This window comes from Ornithorhynchus anatinus, chromosome 15, assembly GCF_004115215.2.
Source record: "Ornithorhynchus anatinus isolate Pmale09 chromosome 15, mOrnAna1.pri.v4, whole genome shotgun sequence".
NCBI classification, from domain to species: Eukaryota; Metazoa; Chordata; class Mammalia; order Monotremata; family Ornithorhynchidae; genus Ornithorhynchus; species Ornithorhynchus anatinus.
Window position 1 is genome coordinate 24,069,615 of NC_041742.1, and position 19,472 is coordinate 24,089,086.

At 46.9% G+C, this 19,472-nt stretch overlaps 2 protein-coding genes across 6 annotated transcripts in view; one reads left to right on the forward strand and one right to left on the reverse strand.

Annotated features, from left to right (window-relative positions):
- Positions 1 to 19,472, reverse strand: part of CTPS2 (CTP synthase 2) — an 85,840-nt gene that overhangs the window by 41,899 nt on the left and 24,469 nt on the right. For all 5 annotated transcript variants that reach the window (XM_007670434.4, XM_007670437.4, XM_007670433.3 and 2 more), the window contains 4 exons: positions 17,809 to 17,897; positions 16,257 to 16,351; positions 14,175 to 14,237; positions 13,975 to 14,018 (listed from right to left, as the gene is read on the reverse strand). In XM_007670434.4, coding sequence (XP_007668624.1) covers positions 13,975 to 14,018; positions 14,175 to 14,237; positions 16,257 to 16,351; positions 17,809 to 17,897 — 291 coding nt within the window. The remainder of the gene's footprint in view (positions 1 to 13,974; positions 14,019 to 14,174; positions 14,238 to 16,256; positions 16,352 to 17,808; positions 17,898 to 19,472) is intronic.
- S100G (S100 calcium binding protein G) lies at positions 324 to 4,431 on the forward strand. Its single transcript, XM_007670432.2, has 3 exons — positions 324 to 426; positions 895 to 1,042; positions 4,127 to 4,431. Exons 2-3 carry the CDS (start codon positions 905 to 907, stop codon positions 4,229 to 4,231), a joined length of 243 nt encoding a protein of 80 aa, XP_007668622.2. The 5' UTR covers positions 324 to 426; positions 895 to 904; the 3' UTR covers positions 4,232 to 4,431.

A 19,472-nucleotide genomic window follows, 5' to 3' on the forward strand; every position in this document is an offset into this window, starting at 1 on the left:
TATCCCACGTCTTATCACTGCCTTGGCTCATTAAGTCATGGGAAAAGGATGGAACAGCCCCCATCGAATGCCTAATTTGGGTGAAATGCAAAGCCCAAATTTCCATACTATTGTTGTGTGAAAAGTGCCTGATTTCAGCAGAAAGAAAACGTAGTCTTAAGACTTTGAATCATTAAGCAATAAACTGGGGCCGGACCAGATTGTATATTGCCCTTGAATAGAAACTACCTCCTTAGGCTCACAGAGATCTTGGGTTTGTATTTCCAAAAAAATCATTAATTATTTACCTTTAAATGACAGGGAAAAGGAAAATTTCATAATCAGGGCGGTGCGTCTTTCTGTAAATACTATAAAAGTCACCTGATCCTCCTCGGGGCTCACCACTCCGTTGTCTCTCATCTAACATTTATTCCGCCGGACAACCAGGTAAGTCCGATTTCGGTCCGTTACTATCTAAAACTCTTCATTTCTCATAGCGGTGCCGGCTCTTCTCTTAACAGTGGAATCACCTGTGCTATCTAGTCAAGATTTGTTTGTCTTTCCTAAGCTTTGTGAGTAAGTATGACCGATTTCTTATTTTCACCACTGACCTGGAAATGCTGTCCTCAGGGACTCGATCCAACACACATCTTGGGCACTTTTAAAAGCGCTGTCCCAGAAGGTGAGTGATATTTTCCGCCGCTGGTCACGGCGGGTAACTCGTTTCCGACGGCGCCGTGACGGACACCGTCAAGCCGGCGGTCCGGAGCAAAAGCGATCACCGACTCCTCTTTCCCAGCTGCAGAATCCCCACTCCTCCGGGGCCGGGCATCGAAAAGGGAACTTCGGGAATGCCATCCCTGGGGGAGGGTTTAGGGTGCTTTTTAAAGTGATGACCCTGCCTTCGATTTTCAGGAGCCTAAACATGAGTGGAATAAAAAAATCCCCCGAGGAACTCAAGCAGATCTTTGAAAAATACGCGGCCAAGGAGGGGGATCCTGACCAGCTGTGCAAAGAGGAGTTGAAACTGTTGATACAGGCTGAATTTCCCCAATTATTAAAGGTGAGCTTCGCCTCCGCCCTCAACCCCATCCTGCCTTTCCCCGTGAGGGTCAGTAGGAGAGTCGGAGAGGCGGGATAGAGGGAAAAGGGGTGAGATGGAGGACCGTGTCCACGCCAGTTTAGCTCGAGTGCCCTTATTTTCAGGAGGTTTTGCTCCTCAGTGGGCAGGGACTTTTGATGAGACCAAGCACAGGAGCTCAGTGGTCGCCCAGTTGGCTGACTCTGTTAGCCGGCTCCGGCTCGCTAAACGCTACTCCGGGAGAGACGCGCCACTATTCGGGGCTGCTTTTCTCCCAGTGTGTTCTCCTGGAGGGAAACTGTTTGTGGTCGGGGCTAGGTGACCTTCTGGTTCTGACCGCTACACACCGGGCCGCTGACTTTTCAGAAGGGCCTGTTGTAAAGGAGACAGTTTCCGGCAATGGCTTGGAAATGGCTAATTTTCTCCTGCCTTAAAGTATCATTGTGGGAATCTGTACAGGTAATTGCCCGAAGTGCGTGAAAATGCGCAAGATGGGTTTTCCTATTTTCATTTTCCGTTTATTTTATTTTAAAATCTTCCCCTCGCAAAGGAATAGTCACCTCAGCCCCTCCCTTCCATGATATCTGCCAAAGAAGTTCCTATTATGTGGGGTTTGCTCTCCTTTTAATGATACTACTATTAAAAATAATATCTGTTAAGCGCTTGCTATGTGCCAAGCACTGTACTAAACTCTGGCGTAGATGAGAGATCCCACATCAGGTCCCACATGGGGCTCACAGTCTAAGTAGGAAGGAGAACAGGTATTGAATCCCCATTTTGCAGATGAGGGAACTGAGGGACAGAGAAGTGAATCGACTTGCCCAAGCAGGCAAGTGGCAGATCCGGGACTAGAACCCAGGTCCTCTGACTCCCGGGCCTATGCTCTTTCCACTGAGCCACACGGCTTCTCTTAACGTTTCATCCAGACGCCTTCCTGGATAGAATGGGGAGGAGGGGGCGAGGCGCTCGTCCTTTCTCCCATTAACTTCCCTCCCGTGAATTAGGCGGACTATGTTTTTTTTTCTTTAAACTCCCAGAACTATCTCTGCCACTGCCTCAGGGTTAAAGTGCTAGCCGGAGAGACCCAGTTTTCACAGACTGATTTGGCCAGGAAACAAGTTCTTGAAAGTAGACGGACAAAAGACACTTTTTTTTTTTTTAAGGGTAAAGAGTTCATTGCAAGCATTAATGCCGAAAGCAACCGGCACAGTCCACAGAGACATATTGCTAATTTTGCTCAGGAATGAAGGAAAGTCTCCGAGTACTAATGCAGTTAGTCTTTTGGAAACCTAATTTTCAAACGAGCCATCCCCACCTGCCCCACAGTACACCTGCCCAGAATGATGATGCTATCTGTTAAGTGCTTACTGCCTGCCAAGCGTCGTACTAAATGCTGGGGTAGGTACGGTATGACCAGGATGGACACAGCCCCTGGGCTCACAGTCTAAGCGGGAGGAAGAACGGGTATTGGATCTTCGTTGCGGAGTTGAGGAAACTGAGGCACAGGGAAATTACGTGACTTGTCCAAGATCTGCCCATTGCTTTTAACATCATCCAAATGGGTCGGAATCAGGGTGGAGACCATTCGGGCCTCTTTCAGTCTCCCCGCTCGTCCACTAACTCCTACGCCGCCGGGGGGCGGGGCCCTGGCTTCCGCCACGGCCTCAAACCCGTGGAGACGTGGGGAAATCTTCGCACGTCCTCGGGTGCGGAGGACCTGTCACCCGTCATTCCCTCTCCACTCCCAGCTCCCAATGACTCTGACCACACGCGGACGATGGGCCTAGTTCAGATTTCCATCTAAATCTGGGACTGAGCCGGTTCCACTTTCCACCACCTTCAGCCCGGGGGTAAGGGTTTTCTGCCGACATAGAACCATGATCCTAATAATATCAAGCACACGGCCCGGGACTAAATGTTCTCATACTGGAATCACGCCCGGTACTTGACATTTCTTTCTCCATTTCCCTAATCGAATTTGTATTTGACTTACAAGCTAATAGTCTTATTCCAAAGGAAAAGGCCATTAGGGCAGGGATTTCTCAATTTTTCTTGAATCCTAGGTGAGAGCAGTTACTCTCATACTCTCCTACCGGGTTGGTGTACACGACTTTCTCTTACACTGCTGACACTCACTCTTCGATTCTGAGGCTAGGCCTAAATCCACTCTAAATAGCCGTGGGATTCGGCTCCCGGTCTTTATCCCCATCATTATTATTATTATTATTACCCAAGACTCAGCAGGTACTCAATAAATACCATGGATCGATAAACCAGCACTGGACACTCTGACGATATCGGGACAATTCCAATTTTAGGAACACAACCACGCCGGCAATTGTTCCTCACCTACGTGTCGGTGAAAAGAGCACGGGCCTGGGAGTCGGAGGACCTGGGTTCCAATCTCGGCCCCACCCCTTGCCCGCTGTGTGACCTTGGGCCATCACTTATCTGTTCTGTGCTTCGGTTTCCTCATCTGTAAAATGAGGACTGAGTACCTGTTAGCCCTCCCTCTTAAAACGCGAGGCCCACGTTGGACAGAAACCGTGTCCGACTCGACTACCTTGTAACGACCCCAGTGTTTAGCATAGCGTTCGCCTCACAGTACGTGCTTAACAAATACCACGGTCATCACAGCCCATCAGCTCCCTATTGACTGTAAGCTCGCTGTGGGCAGGGAATGTGTCTGCTAAACTGTGCTCTCCCGAGCGCTCGGTACAGTGCTCTGCACACATTAAGCACTCAGTAAATATGACTGACTATCAAGCAGCACCTAAACCTGCACATTCAGGCCGAAAGACGCCCGCGACATCCCAGCTGTCGTGGGGCGTCACCCTGAGCAAAGTCTTGAGGTCAATGGGAGGACTCTCCCGCAGTTCTTAGTTTCCTACCAACTCGGATGGATTTTTGCATCTCAAAGTGATGAGGCAAACAGGGCTTTCTGGGAAAAGGGTGGGGAGGCCCTCCCTGGTGTGCTACCGGGAAGACAACGGAGCAGCAACTGACTTTCCTCCTCTATCTTGTTTTCCCTAAAAACGACAACAACCATAAAAAAAAAAATAACAGGGCTCGACCACTCTCGATGCCTTATTCCAAGAACTGGACAAAAACGGAGACGGAGAAGTCAGTTTTGAGGAATTCCAGGCGCTCGTCAAAAAGATAGCCCAGTGAGGTTGCCTCACCACCAAGAGAAGGAAGGGATTTCACATCGGCCCCAGAGAGGACTTTCGAGACCTTGACTCTCAGGGAAAAACGTAATGATACCCAACGCCACCGGATTCTATCGACGCGCGAGGCGACGTTCCGGCTGTGAGATCAATAAATGTTCTCTTCGTTAACAATAAAGCCTCTTCCTTCTCGTGGTAAAACAATCTACGGCCGTAACCCTCGTCTCCCTCCGGCCTCTCACCTCTCTCCAGATATTTCAGAGCTTTCTTTTCACGCCGTTCAGAAACATATCAAAAGCCAGGCTTTTCCTATAGAGTGCTTCTCCTCTCCAGACCCTTCAGAGTAACTTTTTCAGAAACCCGCAAGTTGTTGAGACACGGGCGGGGGTTCGTGTCACTAAAAGGGAAAGTCCCGAGGGCTAAGGACAGTATTGAATAGTACGGTCTGCTCAGCCCCCGGTCCGCCCCCATCAGAATATTTTCAGTTCTGCCCAAACGTGAGTTTTTACGAGTTTTGGTGGTGACCCGATGGCTGAGCAGCCTGATGTGGTGCTGGAGAAAACAGCTGCGTGCGTGGGAGCAACGACAAAACGTGTGGAGAATTAAGTGAGGTCTTCTGAACGGGGGATTCTGCAAAGATTCCGGGAGAACTGGGTGTACGCTTTGCTAGCAGAACGTACGGAGAGTCTGTCCGCACTCATCCAAACGACTTTCGGGGATCTTCAGGCAATGGGTGGGGAACGTTAAAGTCCGTTAAACTGTTCTCGCCCGGGTACTTAGTACAATACTGTGCACACAGTAAGTAGTCAACCAATCAGTAGTACTGATTGAGAGCTTCCCGTGCGCAAAGCGCTGTACTAAGTGCTTCGGAGAGCACCACAGAGTGGGTCAACGTGTTCCCTGCCCACAGGGAGGTTACGGTCTGGGGACTATAAAGCTCAATACTGATGGAAGGAAGAAAAGGGCTACTTTATGGGAGGGCTAACGTAGTACGATACGCTCAGCAGCGTCATAGGCTCGTTGTCGGTACTTAAGCGCATGATTAGAGTACAGGGTCGGGATGGGAGCCGGGGGGATAGAATAATAATCATGATGGCATTTGTTAAGCTCTTACTTATGTGCAAAGCACTGTTCTAAGCGCTGGAGAGTCCGTCACTGGGCCGGGATTGTCTCTATCCGTTGCCAAACTGTGCATTCCAAGCTCTTAGTACACTGCTCTGCACATAGTAAGCGCTCAATAAGTACCACTGAATGAATGAATGAGAGGATACAAGGTGATCAGGTTGTCCCACGTGTGGCTCCCAGTCTTTATCTCCATTTTACAGATGAGGGAACTGAGGCACAGAGAAGTGAAGTGACTTGCCCAGGGTCACACAGCTGACAAGCGGCTGAGCCGGGATTTGAAGCCATGACCTCTGACTCCCGAGCCCGTGCTCTTTCCACACTGAGCCACGCCGCTTCTCTATACAACCGGAGGAGAGAAAAATTAATTGGGCAAAGTCTCCTGGGGGCGGTAAGATATCAGAAGGGTTTCGAAGATGGTGTGGGACGCCTCATTTACAAGCCTGTGAAGGTGAGAGATCCGAGAGCAGAGCGGGTGCCAGCAACATGGTTTGAGAAGCAGCTGAGAAGCAGCATGACCTAGGGGATAATAATAATAATGATGCTATTTGTTAAGCGCTTACTATGTTCTAAGCACTGTTCTAAGCGCTGGGGTAGATACGGGGTAATCAGGTTGTCCCACATGAGGCTCACAGTCTTCATCCCCATTTTACAGATGAGGGAACTGAGGCCCAGAGAAGTGAAGTGACTTGCCCACAGTCACACAGCTGACAAGCGGCAGAGCCCGGATTCGAACCCATGACCTCTGACTCCCAAACCCATGCTCTTTCCACTGAGCCACGCTGCTTCTCAGATAGACAGAGCCCGGGCCTGGGAGTCAGAAGGAGCTGGGTTCTAATCCCCGCTCTTCCACATTTCTGCCGTGAGACCTTGGAGAAGTCACTTAACTTCTCTGGGCCTCTGTTACCTCACCCGTAAAATGGGGATTACGACTGGGAGCCCCTTGGAGGACAGGGACGATATCCAACACAGCTGGTACTGGTATCCTCCCCGGCGTTTAGTATAGTGCCCGGCCACATAATAAGCGCTTAATACTACTATGATTAGTAAGGTTTTCAGTTGGTTTTTCAAGGCCGGCACATAAACAATATGATAGTGCACTGTTTTGTGATTTTATGGTCTTCGCTTTGGAGCGCTCGACCGTTTTTCCATCAGCCTCTAGTGACAAGGTGCATCTTCCCCATATTTTAAGGGACGAGTGCAGGCACTAAAATGAAGTGCTTGCGGAGGCTCGTACGATGACACGGCAGAATGAAGGGCTCGTTGAAAATTAAGTCATAGAGTGAAGCAGAACGCCAACTGTACAAAGTGCCTCTCATTCCAGCTCCGTAGCTACAAGTTTACGAAGTTTTATAAAAGAGAATTGCTTCAGGTTATTGGAAACTTATTAGGGGAAAATAATGAGCCCTCAGAAATGAGAGCGGGAGACAGGAAACAGAGAATTTAGACAGATAATAGAAGTTGGCCAACAAGAGGGCCCGAAGAGATAAACTCTGATGGATTTTCCAATAAATGGCAAAACTATTTCTTCCAATTACAGGTAGAGCCATGCAAAGGGCTATTAAACACAGCTCACTGAGCATAAATGCCCAAATCAATAGATATCCAGTAGTCCCAAGATACTTCTAAAGCAGACCTCATTTTCCCCAACCACAACCAGAAAAACGCCTAAAACTCACTAAACCAACAGAGAGAAAACGGATGGCCGGAAACAAGGACCTTTCGTTCTGGAGAGGAAAAGAGAGGAGCAACTTCCCGGGAATGGGGAAAAAAGCTTCGAAAGCGAGGAAGAAAATACACGCTGTGGCACAACCGAGTGGGACAGGCATTTTACCCCAACCTAACGTCCAGCCCTCCCGGAGATTTGTAGTCTAACCTTGGACAGATCTACCGATCTCTGCTATTTAAAGTCTCCCCTTATTAAAATGGGGGTGTTTCAGGATGAGGCCCCAGAAGGCCGTATAGGGTCATGATGGCTAAGGGGCACTGATGTACCAGACGGATTGGCGTTTTGCATCGCCGGGGTAACACAAGTGCCAGGAGACTATTTCCCGGCAGCACTAGCTTGCCCGCCTCCTTCTGACCTGTGCAGACTCTAACACCAACACCCATTTCTCTCTTTCCCCTCAGCGTCAAGGCAGCCATTTCCCGCAGGGCAGAACTTCATCCCTGGGCCTGAGGCGGAACTTTTTCAAATCTAGCCTCTCCTTAACTCCTCGACGGAGAACTACAAAAGGGGGGCTTTTTATGGTGTTAATTCACCGCTATGTGCTAGGCACTGTACTGAGCACTGGGGTGGGTACCACTTCATCGGGTTGGTCACCATCCCTGTCCCGCACTGGGCTCACAGTCACCATTCCCATTTTACAGATGAGGCCACTGAGGCCCAGAGAAGTGACGGGACTTGCCCGAGGTCACACAGCAGACAAGTGGTAAACCCAGGTCCTTCTGACTTCTAGGCCCATGCTCTATCCACTAGGTCACGCTGACTGTTTTGAAGGCCTAATAAGAAACGAGCTCTATAAGGTCAGACATAAATATTCCACTCGTAAATCTGAAGATGATAAATTTGAAGATGAAGATGATAAAATTGAAATGTTCAATTTTAAAGCTCGTTTAAAGTTTTTACAGGTGACTTAGCTGAAAAAAACAAGGGGCACTTGCTGTTAAAATTTCTACATGTGCTTTAGGGGCCGTGGTACAGTAAAATTCTTTTTTTTAAAACCAAGAAGTTATGCTTTGACTTCTGGATGAGCCAACAGTCCTGTTTAGCGACGCTCCGCTTACCCAGATGGGTAAAAGCATCCAGGAAATGGGCCCCTAAAAGTTGACCCTCTCATTTCACGCTTGGATCTCTCCCATCCTCAGAGAATCTGAATGAGTGTCCCAGTTTCTCTACTGACGGAAAATGGCAACAATGATTACCTCTCCTGTAACCATCCTTTTAAAGATTCATAAGAGCAAGTGAAATAAGTCCAAAGAAGCCCTTATAATCAATCGATTGATGGTATTTATTAAGCGTTTATGATGTGTAGAGCACTACCCGGATGGAGGATGCTACGTAAGAGCCGGAGAATTTTGGCCTTCGGGCAAAATGAATTCTTCCTTCTTTCAGAAAAGGGCAAGACTGAGCTATTTGTTTGAAACTGCCTGAACATAAGCATAACAGACCACGTCATTATTATGTCGTCTTTCACACTATCGCTATGAAAGCACGCTACATGTCCCCCCGCTCCCTACAAAAAATTAATAGGCATATGCTCTTACGGACAGGAAACCATGCTTTAAAATACTTCAATGTCAATTAGTTGTCATTTACTCTCTCTCTGTAGGTGCAGGTTTTCACAAAAACAGTGTGTCGAAAGCAGGCTTACGGTCAGGTTAAACAGTAAAAGAATAAACACTAGCTCCGGTTATTTCACAGTGGCCTCTGCTGGTGGGATCTCTTTCTATACCAATAAGTTAAATGCTGCCCCGACCGAAACTGTACTTGGAAATGATCCGCAAATCCAAGAGGTACAAGTTGGCTCAGTTCTGCAATTTCAAAATCCACAGCCAAGAACCATTCCTCAATTCTAATGTGTCGCGGAGTTCAATCTTTTACTCAGGACCGATGACTTCCAAATCTACAGTGTGTTCCTTCAGAAAGCTGAGAGACCCCAGGAGACTGATAAAGGCAAGATAAGTAACTCCATCTTCTATCGCTTCGGGTTCCTAAGTCATTTATTGTTTTGTGCCGATAGGAATGTCTCCAACTGATGCAATCTGTACAATGACATTAAGGATTAAATATAATGGACCGTGTCAGTACTACCATCGCAGTAAGGCTAGTGGAAAGGACAGTAGAAGAGGGATTTCTCACGCTAAAAGGATTTTTCCCCACCCCCACCCCAAGGGACTTTATAAACTGATAGGCCGGACAATCCCCCCCCATAAACCATACCCACAGCAGTCCGAAGAAAGCAAAAAGCAAGGCTGCTTCTAATGTCTTTCCGCTTGCCCTTCACTTCCCCCACTCCTATTTTCACGTTTGCAGAACCGTGTCATTTTGATACCTTCTTCCCCGATCCCACAATTCAGTCCCTCCACCCAAGAGTGCAATAATGTTCTGAAAAATATTAAAAGTGGTTTAAAATGGGATTTTCTTTTTCCGTCGTGCGTTCAAACCTTCTTTAATCTGATGGCACCACTTGGGTGAGACACTAGTTATAAATCAGCGCGGTACTGGAGGAGGTAGCCGGGCGGAGGCTGGGAGAGCCAGCTTTGCCACAGACCTGCCCTGGGCCTCAGTCTCCTCATCTGGGCCTCAGTCTCCTCATCTGTAAAATGAGGATAAAATAGATGGGTGAGTCTCTTGGGACGGACACTCTCTGATCTGATGACTTGGAACCGCCCCCCAGCACGTGGCACATAATAATAATAATCATAATGGCATTTGTGAAGCGCTTACTATGTGCCAAGCACTGCTCTAAGCACTGGGGTAGATACAAGCTAATCGAGTTGTCCCCTGTGGGGCTCACAGTTATTAATCCCCATTTTACAGAGGAGGGACCTGAGGCCCAGAGAAGTGAAATGACTTGCCCAAACTCACACAGCTGACCAGGGCGGAGCTGGGATTAGCACCCACGACCTCTGACTCCCAAGCCCGGGCTCTTTCCGCTAAGCCACGCTGCTTCTCATACTCGGCACTCGGTAAATGCCGTATCTAATTTATACAGAACAAAAGCGGGTCCGTTTGAACATTACAGCTCACATTTCCCCCGTCTTCGTTTTCCCCACGCTAGATAACATTACTTTAGTATAACTCTACACTTAACCTCAGAAATTAAGTTAAGAAATGCTTCTTATCTGGAGCTCTGATCATGATGCATAAAATGTTTATATTTTCATTACAATCTGCTATTAATTCGATTTGCATTAAACTAGATTAACCACACTTCCTGAAGACTGTATAGATAGGTAGTGTGGACCAGTGATGCCTGAGAAATAAATTAAGCTCCGTAGAATCAGAGGCAGCATGGCTCAGTGGATAGAGAGTCTGGGAGTCTGAAGGATCTGGGTTCTAATCCCGGCTCCGCCACCTGTCTTCTGCGTGACCTGGAGCAAGTCACTTAACTGCTCTTTGCCTCCGTCATCTCATCTGTAAAATGGAGATTAAGACTTTGAGTCCCATGTGGGACACGGACTGTGTCCAATCTGAGTGGCTCGTATCTATCCCAGCGCTTACTACAGTTCCTGGCACATAGTAAGTGCTTAACAAATACCGACAAGTGCTTAAAAAGATGAATTCTTACTCTTTAAAAGATAACTCTTGCAAATAATATCATCTCTCCACTTTATATCTAAGTGCTGGAGTAGATGCAAGATAATAGGGTTGGACCCAATCCATGTTCCACGTAACTGAGGCCCAGAGAAGGTAAGTGACTTGCTCACTTGTTCAGAGAAGCAGCGCGGCTCAGTGGAAAGAGCACGGGCTTAGGAGTCGGAGGTCAAGGGTTTTCATCCTGGCTCCGCCGCTTGTCAGCTGTGTGACTTTGGGCAAGTTACTTAACTTCTCTGTGCCTCAGTTCTCTCATCTGGAAAATGGGGATTAAGACTGTGAGCCCCGCATGGGACCTGATTACCCTGTATCTACCCCAGTGCTTAGACAGTGCTCAGCACATAGTAAGCGCTTAACAAATACCAACATTATTATTATTATTGTTATTCAAGGTCACACAGCAGACAAGTAGCACTACTGGGATTAGAACCCTGGCCCTGTTGACGCCCAGGCCCATGCTCCATCTACTATTAAGTCCCGCTGCTTCCGACTCCACAGAGCTTAATTAATTTCTCGGGTATCAAAGTATTTACTGAGCACGTACGGAGGCCCCAGTACTAAACACTTAGGAAGAGTATAAGAGATGCAGAATTAATCATTTAACTAATAATATGTACCGAGTACTAACTGCGGAGGGCACGACACTAAGCATTTTGAAGAGAACAATGGAGTTAAAAGACACGATTCCTGCCACGAAAGATCTCACTAACTAGCAGGGGAGGCATTCTAGGTAGAGGGGGAGAAAGAGAATATAAAGAGAAAGGCCCAAGTCCTGCCCCACCAATGCCCTGTGCCTGGCTCGAGGACAAAGAGTTACCGCGCTAGGATCGGGGAAGGTTTGGTTGCCAGGACCCCTAGCCTCCCTCAAAAAATTCACCTCTTCGTGTCCCTCTTGTCCCAAGAGCTGTCCCTGCCTCCTGCTTGTTAAATTCTGAGAAAGAGGCTACAGTGAGCAGGATAGGACATGTCTCTAACTAAATAGATACTATGTATTATTATAAATGCAATAAGTAAATATCACTGATTGATATCACTGCAGATTCGTTTCTTTGGAAGCCAGCACCGGGTCCAGCAAATCATTATTTCTTTCCCCCCATTGAGGAGAAAACTTCAGTGTGAGAGACTTTGCCAAGTCTTCTCCTGCCCTTACATTGCTGCACTGGCTTCACTTTCTTTTCTTTCCCTCCTCTCCCTCCACGGATGCATGGCTGCTCCTTTCCTTTGGAGTTGATACGAATGAAATCAAAAGCCCCTGAAATGGTAATCTGCTTTTCTTCCTAAATAAAAAAGTTCACATTAACGTTCATATGTGTTTTCACTACTCTCTCCCCCTTCAAAGCCTTACTGAAGGCACATCTGCTCCAAGAGGCCTTCCCTAAACCCACTTTTCCTCTTCCCCCTCTCCCTTCTGTGTCGCCCTGACTCTTTCCCTATTTTCATCCCTCCCTCCCACCCTCCACAAAGCTCTTATGTACACAGTTGTAATTTATGTATTTATATGAACGTCTGTCTCCCTCTCTAGACTGTAAGCTCGTTGAGGGCAGGGAATGTGTCTCTCTACTGTCATACTGTACTCTCCCGAGCCTTTATTACAGTGCTCTGCGCATGGTAAGCGCTCAAAAAATATGATCAGATGGATGAGTGAATGAACACCTCGGGGACAGTCAACAGAAGAAAGGCTTTTTAACCGGGCACCGAATTCGAAGTCGATCCCGAGTTCCTTCTTTTTAATTTCCTGAGAAGCGCCTTATAATCTTCCATAAAATGCTGAGGCCGTTCCCTCTCGGGAAGGCGATGCGTCACAAATGTCAAAGAGCACCCTGAGCCTCACCTTTCATGAATTCAAATAATTCTATTTCTAGTCCCGTTTGTATTGTTGAATCCATTCATTAAATATTCCTCTCCTACCAAAGAAAGACTCCAAACCATCAGCTTTAAGGCGCCGAGCCTGCCGACTCCTCCTGTCCTCCTTTCTCTACAGCTCCGCAACGTGGGCTTTTCGCTCCACCCAGGCAAACCCCAGTCCCCCCCTCTGCCTCCCCACTGCACATACCCTCTTTGAAGCACAGCATCTGAGCGCCTACTGAGTGCCAAACACCGTGCTAGACGCCGGGGCAGATGCAAGATAATCAACGGTCTTTATTGAGTGCTTACGGTGCGCAGAGCACCGTATTAAGGACTTTGCAAAAAGTGGACCTACGGTAAAGACTTAATCACCAAACAATGGGAATGTAAAAATCAAGCGAAACGAGTTCCAGTGGATGTAAAAAATTACAAATATGATACTGAGTTGACCCGGGCAGGGGCTGCTTCGGGCAATAGGAGGTGTTAGGTCCGACCTGTGTTGGAGTGTCCGACCTATCTTCTATCTACCCCAGCGCTTAAAACGGTGCCTGGCACAAAGTAAGCACTTAACAAATACCACTGATATTATGATTAGCATTATTAGGAGCTCTCTGTGGGACAGGGACTGTATCTACCCCAACCCTCAGCAAAGTGCTTGGCTCAGAGTAAGCGCTTAGCCAATACCATTTTCAGGAGGGTGACGGGAATTGAAAATGTAAGGCCGCTCAGACCCTAACTGACCAGATTATTAGCAGCGCTCGGCCTAAACGGGCACGTGGGAGGGCAACACAACTATTCTTGAGCGAGAGGGGAGAGGAGAGTCAGGTGGCCCTTCTCAGAGACCTCGTGTAGGTCCAGGGTTCAAGCAGACTTCTTTGTGACATTAGAGGTTACACCCCTGGCCACAGGGCACAGTATGGTAAGGTGTGATGACGCCAAATGTAACTTTAAGTGCCAAGCAGCACGGCACAGTGGATAGAGCACGGGCCCGGGAGTCAGAAGGTCATAGGTTTTAATCCCAGCTCCGCCACTTGTCTGCTGGGTGACCTTGAGCAAGTCACTTCACTTCTCTGTGCCTCAGTTACCTCATCTGGAAAATGGGGAGTGAGACTGGGAGGCCAAAGTGGGACAGGGACTGTGTCCGACCCAACTTGCTTGTATCCACCGTATCCAACGCAGCGCGTCGTACAGGGCCGGCACAAAGTAAGTCCTTAAAAAAGACCGTGATTATTGTTACTATTTAATGGGAGGCCAATTTTTCCCTACCGGAGGATGGCCAAATACCCGGACAAGGACACAGACAAGGTGAGAGCACAGGTAAAGTCTGGAATTTGAGAAAAAACTGACAACTGAGAAATGGCCCTATTGCCGGAAGACAGGCGTGACTTTTGATGCGCGTGGCACCACGTCAAGGAGACGAACTGACGGCCAACAAGTAAAAGATAGAAATCATTACTCACAACAGGATGTTTAGTTTGGGGCTCAAATTCTGTCGAGTCTGCATCTGGAAGATTGAAAAGAAAAACGAAATTGCGTTCCGAGTTCTCCTAGGCTCATGAGAAACCAGTTCCGTCCATTTCTCCTAAAATTTCTACTTCAAAATTTGGGGGGCCCCTTGGTTTTTCTAATAACCTGGGTTCTCTCGGTGAGACCAACTTACCTTTCCAGCCTAGGCAATTCCTTGCAAACTCCACCACAGCCAGCTGCATCCCTAGGCAAATTCCTGCAGGAAAGAGCAAGCGCACACCAGTACAAAAGTCAGGCTCCCAACCAAAGACCTTACTAATGAACTTTTAACTCTGGCTACCGGTAGACTGCGAAGCAAACGAAATCAACATGAACATTAATGTGACATTAGAGAGTCAGCTCCTCTTGGGCAGAGAGCGTCCATGCCGTGGCGGGCTTCCGTTATTTTAGTGTGATTTCCCACACGTCTGTTACAGCGCGTTGCAATCGGGAGGCATTCATTACACGTCACTGCTATTACTACCTGCGGATTCATAAATTCATTCGATCGTATTTACTGAGCGCTTACTGGCTCACCGTACTAATAAACAGACACATTCCCTGCCCACAGACGAGGCAGGGGAGTGATTATCTGGAGAGAAGCAGCGTGGCTCGATGGAAAGAGCGCGGGCTGGGGACTCAGAGGTCTTGGATTCAAATCCCAGCTCCGCCGCTTGTCAGCTGTGTGACTTCAGGCCGGTCACTTCACTTCTCTTTGTCTCAGTTCCCTCAACTGTAAAATGGGGGTGAAGACTGTGAACCCCACGTGGGACCATCTGATGACCCTGGATCCTCCCCAGCGCTTCGAACAGTGCTTGCACATAGTAGGCACTTAACAAATGCCGTCGTTACTATTATTATAAAAGACGACAGCACGTCAGAAGAAACGACGTCAAACGCGTGGCGAGTATTACAAAAGTTTTCCTTTACTTGGGCTCTGCCAGAACACAATCCCTGCCCTATAGGACAATTTGGCCTACTTAATCAAATACTCCAATTACTATTAATTGCAAGTCTTTCCTCTAACAGTATGAGCATAATGACTTTCCAAACATTAACGGGGCCCCTTTTAAATAGCCATCCGCTAAGTGCTCATTGGTTGACAGTCGACTAAATGTTCCATCTCACAAGTTCTGCATTTCCCCCAAACCAACAACTGGTCCAGTTACCCCTTCGTTACAGGGGTTCTGGAGAAGGCCTGTGGTGGAAATATTGAGGTACAGAAAGCCTCATCTGTCATTAGTGAATTACCCTTTCGTTCCTACAGTGTCTAACTTGGTTCCGTAAGTGCGAGAATCCTTCCGTTATTCAGTCCCGTCTGGGAAGACGTGGATTCTGGCAGGTGGCGGCCCAGTTGGAGGGATGACGTGACAAGGACAGTAAGGATGAGAACTTTTTAAAAACCGGCAGAAACCAATTACTTCTTCCCACCCCTAAATTTTCACTCATTCTCTTTTTCTCCCTTTTTCATTTCCGTATTCTCTTTCCCCTCATATATCACTACCTTTAAATGAGTTTCGGTCAATGAAAACTGGCAATTACTACGTCTTTAGTGCAACTGGGGAGTTATTACTTTTGCAAAAGTAATTCGGGATTAGCAGCGAGAGGGCAACGGGAGGGCAACAGAAGTAACTTTGTTAACTAAAAAACGGTCAATTTCACCTCCGGGAGGAGCCGCTTCTTCCTTGGCATTTAATGATTTTGGGAAATTCACGTGTCTTAGAGAAAGAATCTACAGATGCCTTTATTAAAATGATTTCTAACGGTAACTGATTTTACTTTATAATGTAGGACAAAACCCAACTCTAATCATCTCAAGATTACAAAAACAGGCTTAAGGTATGGAATTTGATCTGTATAAATGTTTGATGCCACAGGCGGCGTGGCCTAGAGGAAGGAGTCCGGAACTGGGAAGTAGGAGATCCAGGTTCAAGCTCAGGCATCGGCCACCTGTGTGACCTCATGCAAGCTGCTTAACCTCTCTGGCCTCAGTTTCCTTCTCTGTAAAATGGGGAAGGGATGAACTGTGACCTCCACATGGGAGAGGGGCTGTTTCTGATCTTAAAACCTCGTGCCTTCCCGGGTGCTTTCATGATGTATTTGTTAAGGCTTTACTATGTGCCTGAGGTAGACAGAATGCCATCAGATCGGACAGACTCGGCTCATACTGAGCTCTTAATACCGTAATTATTCTTAAGAAGAGAGGGTTCATAACACTTGAGTTTCTGAGTCTTACCTAAGAAAGGCTTCTTCTTTGTCCGGGCCCAAGAGATGGCTTGGAGTTTTCCCTCTGTTCCCCTGAATCCAAACCCTCCTGGTACCAGAATGCCACTGAAACAACCAAAACAAGAAGTCCATTTTTTGAAGTCACACATCCATCCTCGCTTGTTTCTTTTCACTTTTTGGGCAGAAACTACAGCTCCAAAGAACTACTGCTAGAGTTTGCTTCTCTCATCAGTCAATCAGTGGTATTTATTGAGCGTCTACTACGTGCCGAGCACCCTACGAAGCACTGTTCTTTTGACAGCCGTGTTCGGTACTGACAAATTCCAGTTCAAGACAATTCATCACAATACAGGCGTATCTACAGTCCTCTGTAGCAGTCAACTTCCGGGATGTGACGTAAGGTCTTTTGCCGTGCTCTTTGATTCGGGAATTGTTTTTACATTTTGCCAAGCAATATATATTTATTTTCCCCTTCCTGAAATTCCTCCAGAGTTACGGGTATGGGCATATAACTGAGCTCTATAAAAAAGCTTCTGTGTAAAATAATAATAAAACTAATAATAACTGTGGTATTTTTTAAGCGCTTACTAATTGCCAGGCACTGTACTGAGCGCTAGGGTAGATACCAGCAAATGGGGTTGGACACCGTCCCTCTTCCACATGGGGCTCATAGTCTTAAATCCCATTCTACAGATGAGGTAACTGAGGGACAGAGAAGTGACTTGCCTGTGGCCTCACAGCAGACAAGTGGTGGAGCCGAGATTAGAACTCAGGGCCTTCTGACTCCCGGACCGTACTTAAGGTTGTTGTGGGCAGGGAACGTGTCTGTTTATTGTTGAACTCTCCCAAGCACACTGCTCTGCACACAGTAAGTGCTCAATAAATACGACTGAATGGATGAATGAATGAATATGGTGCTGGAATATAATGCAGAGAGACTGAGGAATTCAATCTGAGAAAGGTTAAGAAATCTGGGAGGGACGATGAAAAAGCTCTATTTGAACAAGGTGGCAGAGTCCTCTTAAAAATTAAAAATGTCCTATCACCACCTATCTATTAATAGGCACCATCGGGGCTCTTGAAATTGCCTACAGCACCTAATGAAAAGAATGACGATCAAAGACCTGAAGTACTTAGAGAGTGCCGAGGGCTAGCCAACGAAAGTCATATTTCGGTGCTTACATTTAGATTTCATACTGTCAGGATTACGGCCAGAGGATAAGCGAGGCTCTTACGAGACGAGCCGGTAATAACAGGATACCTGCAGCTCCGTGGGTCTTATATTCTAACTATTACCACACAAAATGGAATTGTTTCACCAAAAAGCCAACCGTCACTCAAGCAGAGAAGGTCAAACGTTCCGTTTCTTTCGATACGACCTGGGTTTTACATCAGCTCATTTCTCTCCCTCAGCCCAATTTCGGTAGTCTAACAGACAACACACCCTCAGTGCTCCTAAACTACTGAAATAAATGGAAACCTGAAAGAATAAGTCGGACAGTCGGACAGCAGACGCTAGTAAATCCTCCCCTCCCCGGCTGAAGACCGCCCTCCTCACTCACTCGGCTTTACATAATTTTTGCCAGGCCTCGTGGAATTTCACAGGGTTCTGAATTTCCGTCGACTGCTCCAGATCGATTGAGTCGATGTACTAAGAGGGAAATGGAAAGCAGGCAAGGGTCACTTCTGGTACAGAAAGGAACACTGACGTATTTCGGACACTCCAGAGACGTTTTGCTCTCCTGTAATGTGGTGGGACACTCCTGACCCACCCCTCATGTGAAGGAAGACCCACGTTACAATACCCACATCTTGCCCGATGCCAAGTGCACACACGCAACCGTTTCTTCTGCCATCATGTTGGATTCTGCCCACACGGAGGCACCTTGTTGGAATGAACATTCCCCGATTATCTAAAAGTTCTCTCCAAAATGCGGAGTGAAAGCCCCCGCTGTCAGAGAACTGAGCCAGGTCACGAGTCTAGCTGGGAAAAATAAAAAGGCACGGAGAAAATGAAATCTAGGTCTTTGGATGCCTCTGCTGGCAAAATACCACATGATCACCCGTCACTCCAAGCCCACAGATGAAAGGGATCTTCTATTTTTCTGGAATGCAAGGAGTTGGTGTCTGAAAAATTCTATGACGTCGTACACTTCTAATAATAATGATAATTATGGTGTTCGTTAATCGCTTACTACGTGCGGAGCACTGTTTTCTAAGTACTGGGGTAGATACGAGGTGATCGGGTTGTCCCACGTGGGGCTTAGAGTCTTAATCCCCAATTTACAGATGAGGGAACTGAGGCCCAGAGAACTGAAGTGGCTTGCCCAAGGTCACACGGCAGACAAGTGGCGGAGCCAGGATTAGAACCCACCTCCTCTGACTCTCAAGCCCGTGCTCTTTCCACTAAGCCATGTTGCTCTTTTAAAAAAAAAAAATGCTCTGCTAACTTTCTCCACCAATGTCCAATGTAAAACACTGAATTTCTCCTGAAAGAAGAGATGTAAAGAATGCATCCAGATTTCTGATTATGCTATGAAGATGATTCAAATCACCTAAACTGTTGGAAATGATTTAGTTGAAGTTACTCTTATCTGTAATTTACTGATTTATTTATGTAAGTATGCATGTATATTAACGTCTGTCTCCCCCTCTGGACTGTGAAGTCATTGTGCGTAGGTAATGTGTCGGTTTGTTGTTATACTGTCCTCTCCCAAGAGCTTAGTACAGTGCTTTGCACACAGTGAGCACTCGATAAATACAAATGAATGAATATTGAAAACTCCACTTCCTTGTCCTTGAAATAACTATGCGTGCAATACTTCATCTTTTCTTCTGGCGATGTTCTCAAATATTCAGCCCTGATATTTTACCAATGGGCAGAGAAACTAAAATAGTTAATAACTTCATGTACAACTGGAAATTTTAACTTCCATGACACTTATTTGCTCTTAGGTAATCAGTACTCGATAATGATCCATTTTAAACGATGGAACAGAAGGTTCATCACGATCCTTCATTACAACGCCCAATATTTACATAAATTAAACCAACACATATTATTCCCAGGGTTCAACTATTAAAAATTTATGTTAATGCCGCAATCCTGAAAATTTCAGTGGACGTTTTTCCCCAGATACTCACCCACATCCCCCCCATACACAAACACACACACTCTCTCTCTCATACCTTTCTACAGAACGTTCAAACGACCCACTGTCTAAAC